At 36.2% G+C, this 12,227-nt stretch overlaps 1 protein-coding gene across 1 annotated transcript in view; it reads right to left on the reverse strand.

Annotated features, from left to right (window-relative positions):
* Positions 1-1,691: 1,691 nt before the first annotated feature.
* The window catches only part of CELF1 (CUGBP Elav-like family member 1), a 44,274-nt gene continuing 33,738 nt past the window's right edge, over positions 1,692-12,227 (reverse strand). Inside the window, 6 exon segments of the mRNA XM_032227325.1 lie at positions 1,692-4,557; positions 9,464-9,646; positions 10,238-10,307; positions 10,309-10,385; positions 11,383-11,568; positions 11,705-11,815. Of these exon segments, the coding sequence (XP_032083216.1) occupies positions 9,504-9,646; positions 10,238-10,307; positions 10,309-10,385; positions 11,383-11,568; positions 11,705-11,815 (587 nt within the window). The 3' untranslated portion in view covers positions 1,692-4,557; positions 9,464-9,503.

Raw genomic sequence — 12,227 nt, forward strand, 5'->3', positions numbered from 1 at the left:
ACCTCCTCCCAAAGCTTATATATATATATATATTTGGGGGGGAATTGTACCTAACAAAAACTTTGGGAAGAGGTGGAATTTAGTAGCTATGTAAATACTTGCAAAAATTATGAGATACAATTTCCAATCAGATTCATCCCTATCTAAATTCTTAATGCCAATTGAACCATATGGAAAATGGTTTATCTTAGGATATGACAAATACTTAAGTAGTGTTGCTGGGATTTCAGTGGAATCAAGTTTTTAATTCTTAAAAATTATTAGAATTCAAGAATGGCACAGCCTACTAGCTCAGGCTGGAATTAAAAATCATGAAGGCGCATTTAATAACCAGATTATATTTTAAGGGACTTGTGTTCCTGTTCTGGCTTTGCCTGAGCATCCCCTTTCATTCAAAAACACAGGAAATCTGAAAGTGTGTCTATGGTTTAGATTTTTAAACATGTAGTGGGGGAGGGGGACAATAAGAAACCAACAGCAAAGCAGAGGCCTTTCTTACACAGTTCTTAACTTCATTCAATGTCAAATTGATTGTTCAAGTGTTTCCTCAGTTTTCCACTCACGCTTACAAATGACTTCGAAATAGCTTTTCAATCTTGTTGTTTAATGTACCACAAACCAGATGATGCAGAATTTTGTAATGGTGCAACAGAGGGCACAATGATGACTAAATACTCACCGCATACATTTGAAATTAAGCCATTTAAAACATTTCTAAAATCATTTATAGGGATTATTCTAGCAGGAATATGTATGTATGTATGTGTGTGTGTGTGTGTGTGTGTGTGTATATACACACATATGTGTGTGTGTGTATATACACACATATGTGTGTGTGTGTGTGTGTGTGTGTATGTATATATATCAGAAATGGTTCATGCACATCATTAAAAAATTATTATAAGGACAAACATTTCTCATTTTAACTTGATCTAAGGAAGAATCCAAACAATTATTAGTATTTATTAGGTGGTAGAATTCAGTGCTTATTAGAAGGTAAAAGTAAAAAAAAGAAAGAATGCCAATTAGCTGACTTTTAAATGAATTTCTACCTAAACCTCATAATCTTATCTTGTAAGATTTTGCTTCTTTTATTTGATAAGGTAAAAAGTAAAAACAATGTGAAGAAATGCACCCTGCAATATAGGCCTTAAGATTTGTTTGTAGTACAAATAATTATAATCTATATTCAATATAATTACTTATAATGAAGTTATAATAGAAAGTGTTGACGTTTTGCAAGGCCACTCAAGATGCAAATACAGTTGCAGGAATTAGGAGAATGAATCTAAAAGACTATATTGTTTATTTTTGTACTTTAAAAATGTGGCAGCTTTCCCAAGGTGATTTAAACAAGATAAAACTTAGCAGAAGAAAACTGAATGGAGAAGCACTTATGTATAATAAACTATTCCTCATGTGTATATTTGCCTACCAGAAAAATATTTGATGAAACTGATCCTGGCCAAGCCAAACCTTAAAGTGAAATGCTCAGAAAAATAATTTAAATTAAGAGAGGGGGGAAAAGGTGAGCTTTTATATTTGGAGAAGCAGCATGCCAGTGACAGAAAAGATTATGTATATATTCTATCTTCTCATGTTTAGACTAAGCAACGCTTTTTTTAAATACCCAGAAACCAATATACCAATTTGCCTGTTCTATGTAAGTAAATACAAGGATGACACAGAAATTTCTTCTCAAACAGTTTAATAGCAAATAAACAAAGGGAGATACCACACTTGGCATATACAAAATGACTTCTTGTCTGTGTGTCTGTGCAATTAAAACAGCTTTAAGTTCCCCAGTGGGACAAAAAGAAACCACACACAAAAGGAAGAAAATTCCTTAATACATACTCGCTCGTTCCAAACTTGTAACAAAACTTTCATTTTTTTAAATCCACTACACAAACTCCGTGATCAGAAAAGCAACATGTGCTTCTTTTTTAACCACTAAAGTAAAATCCATAATTTTTCTACAGAGTACAACACAATTTCACACAAAAAAGACATTTTGTTTTGCAAATCAAACAAGAAAAAGGAACAGTTCAAACAGGGTAAAGAAAAGCATTGCTACAACAGAATCACGACTTTGAGTTGATTAAATCCTGTTAAACTGCAGAACAGATTCTACATTTGGTCATAGTGGCAATTTGTTTTCTTGTCACATTTGTGAATCACTTTACATTGTTTTCTAGTAGAAAAGGCAAAAAACTGTACAAAACCCCTAGTGTTAAATACAATGTTTGTACCAATAAAAAAGCCCACAGGTTTTTTTTTCCAAAATGTAAATTTTCTTTTTTTTAATTATTCACAAAAAGCAGCTAGAAATAAAAGGCAGCTGCTGCTTTACTGTCTCAAATCCATTAAAACCACCACAGAATTATTAAAACAATCAAAGGAAAGAAAGGAAAGGAACATCTAATGTTTGGCATTTTGGTTTTCTCCAGAGATTATTTTTTTTACCACAGGATTCTCCAGAGTTTCTCATGAAACTGTATGCGCATTATAAAGAAATGTATTGGCAAAATTAATTAATACACTGCAAGGCCTTGACTTCCCTGCCATCAGACACCCCTGTGCATTGTGACTGTGAGCCTAAGGTCAATCATCTCACAGCTGTACCCCAAATAATGCAATGATATATCCCCTTTCAAGTCACTCTCATCCTTAGAGATGCTGATCACCAGGTTGAGAGAAGAACAAATACGGAGAGAGATTACCCATCCAGCAAGAGAGTTGGCAGCTGTTTTTTTTTTGCCAACAATAGAGTGAAAGCTTCCTAAGGCCTAGATAGGTCTCTTACATGTTTCTACTCTCCAAATGTTTTGTTTCACATTCCTTCCTCCTGTTAAAATTCCTTCATAGCTTCTCCTCCACCCCGTTGCCCCTTGTGCTTAGTCCTTACCACAGGACTTTTTTCAGGTGCTGTGAAGCCCCCGGACTATATCTCAGCTTCTAAAGCAGATCATATGTGCAGCAAAGCTGAAGCATGTTTCCCAGAGAAGGATAATCTGTCCTATTTCTTCATCAGGCCAGAAAAAGAAAAAGAAAAAAAGAAAACTGCATGTCTCCTAACCCAATTAAAGAACAAAACTTTTTAAAAAAATTCTCCACAGAGGAGGTTCCCCCAGCTAAGGCCCCTGAGAAAAGGAGCCGGGGTTGGTACCCTGTTCAGGTAACAGCCAACGCGCTGTTATATTGTGCTTGTCACTTGGAGAAAGAGCCAGCAGTTTTGTGCCTAGGCTTACAGATTCCTTCCATGGGATATATACGACATGCTATTTCAAGTGTAAGAACTGGAGAGCAATCAAGCTTCCATTCACTGAGAGTTAATGGTGTTAAAATTTCACAAAGCAAGTCGCATATTAAACAAGAGGTACAAATTAAGGCTACCCCAAAAGAGCCTGAGCTCCGTTGGATTTCAGAAGCAGTATTACGCAAACATCCCACATCTTTCTGTTAAACTTGTATCCCTGCCGCTGCCACCATGACCATCTGAACAGTGCAATCAAGCCCCTGAGACCTTTCCATAGCTGTGATAATAGAGCAAGGTGCAGATACTGTGTAAAGCAGTCTAAATGCACAGGAGATGTCCTTACATGACATATGATCACAAGTCTGGCATCCAAAATAGGACAGCTTTGAAACCTAATAAATTGCTCAGTTTTTGCACCAACTATAGAAAACAGAGGTGAAGGGTGTATATATATATACAGGATTGTGAAGAACACAGCAGGAAACATGCAAAACGTTTACAGGGGCATTATTTGAAATTTTAAAAGAAAAACAAAACAAAAACAAAAAGTCACATTTTGCTGAGGAGATTGTAGTTACAAAAAACTAAGCATGCAAAGGTTTAACAAAATACAACACCAACTTTGATTAAATTCTCACCGCAGACAAAGGCTGATAATCACACAGGAAGGAAAAAGCAGTTAAGTGCCAGGGCAAAAATGCAGCTACAATCAGGAAAAAGTGTAGTTCAAGTGTTTTCTGCTGAAGCTACTCAAATCAATAAACACATGCTCTCTCCTCAAGCATGGCCAGGTAGGTTCAGCAAAATGTGACCAGAAACCTCCTGAAAGCTTTGAGTTGCATCCTTTTACTTTTTCCTTCAAAGATTTTTTGTTGAAACTAAGCACACAGAAAAAACTAAGCCTAGAAAGTGATTGGCTGTATGTTCACAGAAATACAAATACTCCACGAGGTATGCTAGCAAGGCTGCTCTGAAGACAATTACAAAGAATCAGAATCACAAAATCAAGTGGTTATCTTATGAAGTTCTAGAAAAATAGAATTCTTTATATTCAAATGCAAGTTTAAATATTCCCCATCAGCAGTCTTTCTAGCAAAACCAATTTGGCAGCACAAAAAAAGGAAGGAAAAAAAGAAGAAACAAACATAATAAAAATACACATCAGCATCAAAAGTCAACACAAGGTCAAAGGGTGAGAGTTCAAGCATCAGAGAAGCTGAAGAGACAAGGATTTGGACGATGTACTTGAACGCCACATCGACATGCTTTAGGCACAACGATGAACAAACGGCAGGAATCTAGAAAAAAACAAACCAGAAAGAAGGAGACCTACTGAGTTACACAGAACAGTACATCCAAACAGAGAGAGAAAGAGAGAAGAGAGTGGAACAGGAATGGGCACTGTACAATGAGACCTCTTGGGGAGGGGGGGGAGTTGACAAGGAAGGGCAGCACATGCCAACAATGAACAAGTAAAAGTTGAAGTGCATAAGACACCAAATAAATGTAAAAATTGTCAGAAATTAAATGGAACAGAGGCCTGGGATTCCCTTTAGACTCTGGCTACAGAATGGACTCTGACTTAGTGGCATACAGCTGCGCATTCAACACAGCTCTAAGTCAGTGTTCCTGCTATAGCACCCATCCCTTCCACTAGAACCTGACTTCATAAAATGTAATTGTAGGACAGTTCACATAGCAGGTGAGAGACAAAGCAGAAATCACTGGGCAACTGGGCACTGATAGTTTAACACTTTCTTCTTCTTACCATACTTAGGCAATAGAAACTCATATGTGTGTGTATGTACGTACATGTATGTAGATTCTGGCATTAAAATGACATTAAACACGTTTACTGTGTGAGTAAAACTGATGTCCCCACAGAAAGGAAAGAATTAAGACTTCACTGCAAGTTAAGACTTGCTGCAGCTGAGCCCTTTTTACTATGGTACTTGCAAAAAAAATCCACCACCCTCCTTTGCAACTCTTTTCAATACATAAATGTTACTCTTTGATTCTGTGAGGAGGAATTCTGGACTCTCAAAAGTTCTACAGTCACCTCTGCCAGTTTTGAAAGGAAGGGGTTTTTTTTTATCTGCAGAGACTTGTAAGATATTTCAAAGCAACAGACTGTCTAACAGGATCACAACACAAGAGGGCTAAATATCAGGACAAACACATTTAAGCATTCTCTTAACATAGTGTTCATAAGCAAATGTCTGAAGCAGTATATGAATGTTGGAAAAAAGTACTATCATTCTTAGATTTGCCCTCACTTCCATCCTAATTATAATAAATGCATGTTACAACATTTTGATTGAAATACAGAGACCTATTTCAGCTGAATAGTACAAATGAAGTACACATTTGTGTGAATGCAATTTACTTTTTCTAACAAATGTCAAGCTACACTATGTTATTTAATTTTAAACTTACTTAAAAACAACACTGGCTTGGAATCAAAATGAGTGATCTTTAAACAAACCATCCTTCTGTTAGTTCACATTTTGGATCTAGGGCAACCCTTCTTCAGCTGAAACAAGGGAGGAATTAATTTCTTGTTAACTCTTTTTCCTCTTTCTAATTCCCTATACCCCTGAATGTCCTAGGATTCATTAATTCATTGGATAAAATTGATAGTAATACTAAGAGAAGTACTTTTAGTAAAGTCACTTCCCCTGGAGTATCCTTAATGAACCCAAGAAGGCTCCCATTGGCAGAAAAACCTTTGATCCAACTAGAGATGTGCAGCGTTCATGTCCAAAGATGGCAAAGATCTGGCTTGGGCACCCCTCTCTACTTGTCAACTGCTCTTTTAAGAAGCAGTATCTTTTCTTGGTGTGTGCAATTGCCTAAATATGTTTGAATTAAGGAACCAGCAAAGATTGCATTTGCTCCTATCCTTGGTGTGTGTGTGTGTTTACAAAGTTAAATTGCTGAATTAAAATATGACAGTTTAAAATTATTTTTATCATAAAATACACACCCCAAACCCTTAATAGAACATTTTCTCTTTCCCAGAATCTATCTATTCATGTGAATTAACAAAATACATAGGTAAAAAGCTACATGCAAAACCATGATGCCTACGTCTTTATTTTAAAGATATCCACCCCTCTCCCCCAATAATACTAAGGCTCTGGTGTTCAATATAATTTCAGTATAACTTAAAATTTCTTTACCAATTTCTGCCTTCTGTGTATGTATTACCAAATTCACCATTTTAATCTGAGGATGTGTATGTAAGTAACTATGATATTAAGTAACTAATGATTATGTTCCAATTTGATCGGCTTCAGTGATTTTTTTGCCAAATATTGGGCAGAGGGAGCAGACCAAGTAACAAGCTATGCATAAAAATGATATGTGGAAGCAAAACTCCAAAGGGGAATCTATGTGTATCCTTGTATAAACCAGATTCATTTTCTTGCCAAGTGGGAATCTCCCTGGGAAACAAATCTTCATTATTAGTTCTGAAAAGCATTTGTGTGGCCAGATCAAGGGAATTTAGGAGAAACAAGTATTTTGGTTGAAGCATTCTATCTTAAATAATTCAGAACAGCACCACTAAAGGCACAAGAATTCTGCCAATCTATTCCAAAGATCACTTTTAGAATTTAACCTGCATTCTTAACTTTGGTAACTCTGACAGTAGAATTAGGGCACTTGCATTGATCATACTTATGAAAGGAAACATTATAGGATAAGCATAACACAAATATTGTGTTGCTAGTTCAACGGGAGGAAAGTTGCCCCATAGCTGTCATGATGGAAGCATACAGAAAACTTACAAAGTATATGGACATTGAATAAATAGCGACAAAGTATTTAGAAAAGCTAGTAATAGTGACTGAGAAGAGTAGTAGTACTGGGAGGAGTGACTATAGCAAAATTGAGCACAGCTTTCCTCCTCCACTGGTTCACAGCATTAATTCTTATCCTATTTAGCAGTTTGCCTAGTTACAAACAGGCCACTGAAAGTCAGTAGTTTCAATCATGCACATTGTTTATGTATGCGTTACACAATCACATTCAGGATTATGCAAAACCCTGGTCTTATCCAGTGAAATAATTTAGATAATAAATATTCTCCACCCTGGAGCAGTATAAAACTTCTATAAAAATAGAAACAACATTCTTGGTTATATCAGGTTGCAACTGGAGCAATTGCTCCCAACCATGACCTCTTTTTTTTCCTGAAAGTATATTTTTATTTAAAAAATCCCTTGACAATTCTGGGACCCTCAGCACTCCAACACTCCCCCATCCTCATAATATCAGGATACAACTTCTCCTAGTGCACAAACTTCAAATGGTATACAGTTATCTAAGTGTATGCAAATGCTTTTAAATTAGACCCCAAATATTTAACACTGAAGGATACCACATGCCAGCACAAATGGAAAATTTGGCAATTTGACCATTCAACCTTTTTATCACCATTGTATATGCTTTTTAATAAATTCTGTTTAATCTTACTATGCCATTCATCAAGTTATAAATCTGCAGTGAAATTCCAAATTCATCAGAAAAAACAACTTGAATCACAGATGGGTGGCCTTATGCAAATTATAATGCCTCAGTTTTAGTAAACAAGGGGACCCAGTCCCTAGTAAACGCCTGAATATCCTATTGAGTTTATCTTATCCAGTGACATTTCAAACTTGATGAGCTTTTGGATCTTCCTTGGAAATATTTTTTTTTCATCCTTCCCTAAATGTCTTGTTTCTAATACAATATTGATGGGTTGAGTGGCGGTGCTGTGAAAATGTTTTAACAAATGAGAAAGAGCATATTCAAAAAGTAGCAATACATTGAATCTATATATAACACTGTTAAACTTTCCTAACAATAGGACTAGCTTTTCTAGCCTCAGGGCTAGGTTTTACATAACTTCTCGCCATTGCTCAAACTCCTACTGTTAAAAATTCCCTTGGATTCAGGTGTAGTGTGTATAAAAATGTAATGCTTTGGCAGGTACACCCATGTGAAAAAAAGGATGTGTATTAGAAGGGGAAGAAATCTGACTTTATTATTAGCACTGGGATCAGGCAATATGTAGACCAGATCAAAATTCTGCAGATTCAGGTCCTTTGAATTTAGTCTTTTTTGCACTGGCACACGCTCAAAAGAAAACTGCTATATAACAAGATGACAATTTTTTGTGAAAAATAAATCTATATAAGAAACAGAAATAATCTTTGGGCCAGTCTTATTTTGACCACACACTTATACAAAGTTGGGGGGGGGGGGGAGAGAGAATGCTAGAAATCAGAGCAATATGAGCTCATTTTAAAACCATCTGTCAGTTTAACACTAAGGAGACTTTAACTTGTACTTTATGAGCACCATTTCTTTATGTACAAGTTCTAGAACAGGGGAAGAACAAATTTCATCATGAGACATTGGATTTGTAGTAAGATTGTAAATTAAATCCAGGAATCCCTGAATTACAGCCTAAAGTGTAGATAACTTCATTAAACCAACTAACTTCAAGTGTAGTTTCCAAGAAATTGAAACACTAATTCATATTACCCAATTTTAAAAAAGGTTGTTCTGTCCAAAGTGTAAACAGCTGATCAAAAAACATCACTGGATACTTTTATAAGCTGCAACCACACACATTGCACTATACAAACGTATTTTAGCATTATAATTACTGCATTTTTCCTTACCACATGAAAATTTTTGCCCAACTATTATCCTCCAACTGACTGATTCTGCATACAGTTCTCACATAAGGCATTTACTAAATAAACCTAGCAAATAGCTTGGCAAAGCTCCTTGGGGGTTGTTCATTAACCAACCACCACATGATTTGGATTCAGCTTCCTGCTTCCCCTTTTCATGAGTATCATTGGGGTCTCCTCATATCTAAGTCATGCAGTGTCACTTCCAATTGCACTTACTATTTTCCTTTCCTCTCCAAGGTGGCTGGCATTGGTCCTTCTCAAAAACACAGTTACAAACACAGCAAACTTTTTTTAAAAAAAAAAATTAGTGATATGGCACCTAAGCTCCAAAGTAAAACACTGGAAACAAAAGCACAAAGTTGTCCTCCATCCGCAGAATTCCCAGTAGAGGCTGCAGCTGAGTCTTCAGGGAAGATGTGCCAGACAGAATGGTATCAATCAGCTTCCGTGACTGTAAAAATACAGCCTTAAAGAGTTTTTGAATCCCTAAGTGGGCTCCTCCCCAACTTACCAGAAGATCCTTCTCACTCCAGTTCCAGGGGGAGGGGCACTCAATATGGCTTGCTGTCATTCTTAGAGCGCTTGAGCTGTACTTTCAGTCGCTTCATGCCAATTTGAAATCCATTCATTGACTGGATGGCAGCTTGTGCAGAGACGGGATTGTCATAACTTACAAAACCTAAGAAAAGAAAAACTCACAGTTAAGTGCAGTTAGACGATAAGAATATGAGTATTTATCACCACCACCATCACAACATCCTGTTTTTAAAAAATACAAAGCCACTCTTAACTTTTAGTGTAACTACAGATAAGTGTGTGAGATGGAATACGACTTTAAAAAATACAATTCCCTACTTGACTCATACATACAAGCAGATGTTAGAGTCTTTTCAGCACTATAATCTGTAAGTGCCAATTCTTCTACTGATAAATGTCTTGGAAAAGAGCAGCTAGAATATTTCAGATGCCATCCAAACCTGAAATTTTTAGTGAGCTCAATTGCTAAATATATGACTGAGCAATCATGTTAACACTACTTTAAGTTGGGTTGCTTTCTTATTTGCCAATTTTTGCTTACATATAATTAGTTGCAGAGCAGCAACTTACTGACTTAAATGTTTCACAATAAAAGTTTCTGTACCAGCTCATTATACATCAGTTGATTATTCTTTTCTGAGGGGAGAAGATGAGAGGAAGAACTAGAGGAAGATGGTGGGACGAACCTTCCAAACAATTGCTCTGATATGAATATCCTTCTCTTGTACAAAAAACAATGTAACAGAACATACCAAACATTTGCTCAGATTGGTCTGCTTGTCAATGAAAACCTTGGCAGAGACAACGTTCCCAAAAGGCTATGAACATCTGAAGAAGGTCTTGGTCCCCAAACTCCTGGGGAAGATGGTAGATGAACAGATTGGCTCCTTCTGGACCTTTAAAATATTCATTTAGAAGGAAATTAAAACAAGTAGAAATTAAAACCAGTCTTGGATTTTAATACAGAAAATAAAGGAGAAGTAAAAACACATTTAACAGTCAAAACTATTACTGTCAAAACTATTACTGAAAAATCTGTCTCCAGAAATCAATTATCTTGCAATGTTAAAAATGATATCTAGGTCTCTTTTAAAAAAAACTAACAACGGATAGCAATAAAATAAAAAATACTTTAAAAAATAAAGGATCATTATTTGTAGTTTCAGTCAAAAACAGAAACATATAAACAACTCTTGATAATTAAATACATAGGCACATTCTACCCAGTTCAGGAAGTTGTGATGCTCTAAAGTTGAATAAATGATCAGGCTGTACTTCCTTAATACAATTCAAAAGAAGGATGGAGTCAGTTGCAAAGCTCCATCACACACTCCATTTTAAAGGCTACACATTCAGATTAATGTTTCAATAAGGTTGTCATGTATTTAAAATGTGATACAAACACAATAAATATATGATCCATAGGACAATGTTTTTTTTTCCTCCACTAAACCAAGATTTTGCCAATTTCAATCCTCCAATTTGTAATAGTTAATAGCACTGGCCAGTAACTTTCAAAACAATTGTACTGATTAAGGATACTGTATGCAAAACCCACTATGCATTTTCTCATAAATAAGAAATAATTAATGACAGTCCAAAAATATGTCTGGGAATATTAAAATAATATACTGCACATATCGATTTTAAAAATGAATTTCTTGGTTGGGTGAAAGATAAAACAGAATTTTAGAATTAGATGTTTCAGAGTAGCCAGAATGCTCTGTAAAAATGTCTGCAAAATGCACTATAAAATGTCTACACATCCCGTGTTTTATTTGTAACTTGTAACTTTTGTATCACTGGAGAAGAACATTTGAGTGTAGCATGACATCTAGAGCTCAGTACGACATAGCTAAAGAACAAACTTTCACAACACTGCCTTCTACCTACCTTCCTTCTGACTTCCTGCTGCACCAATACTTTGCTGTGTTAAAAGACTCTGGTTATAAAGTGTGGGCAATGTGGCAGCAGCATATTGCTGAATCCCAGAGTATGCCTGAGTTAGGGCCTCCATTGTGCTCCCTGTGCCATTTGAAAGGCCACCGCTACCTAGCCCTCCATTTAGGGCTGCCATTCCTGTACAGAAAATAATGAATAATTATCATTGTTACAACAAGGTTTCAAGTAAGAAAATTGATCAAGTGAGGGAAATTGAGACATGGCTTGAAGTAAAGATGGATTCTGATTTTTTCTTATAATGCTCTGAACTTGCCTGCTAAAGAGCCAACATTCAGGCCTGCAGTAGCCCCTGCCAGTGTTTGTAGCGCTCCAAGAGAAGCCATTGGATTTACTGAGGAACTGCTACTGGAACTGGGTGACGAACCTGCTATTAAAATGAGAGAGTTAAACATCAACAACTTCCAACAATATCAAAATGATAGTACGATCTCCGAAAGGCCTAAATAAAGCCCATTCAAGATCCTTCTAAAATATCAAGTGGAAGTGGCCAGGGAAAGTGGGATAAGCTTTCCCTTTCCTCTTTCTTCTATTTTCCCAAAGGAATTTTAAGTGAACAGCAATCACCAATTGATTAGTTTCCATCCATTGCTTTCCGGCCTCAGGTGCTTTGAAGAATAGCTTGACTCCTCATCTTTGTGGCAACTCCTGAGATATCGGAACACTGCTATCATTTCACCCCAGACCTTCTTTCACTAAACTAGACACAACCCCATTTCAGCAACTGTTCTTTGTATGTTTTAGTTTCCAATCCCCTAATCATTCTTGTTCCTCTTCTC

The sequence above is a fragment of the Thamnophis elegans genome, chromosome 1 (assembly GCF_009769535.1).
Source record: "Thamnophis elegans isolate rThaEle1 chromosome 1, rThaEle1.pri, whole genome shotgun sequence".
NCBI classification, from domain to species: domain Eukaryota; kingdom Metazoa; phylum Chordata; class Lepidosauria; order Squamata; family Colubridae; genus Thamnophis; species Thamnophis elegans.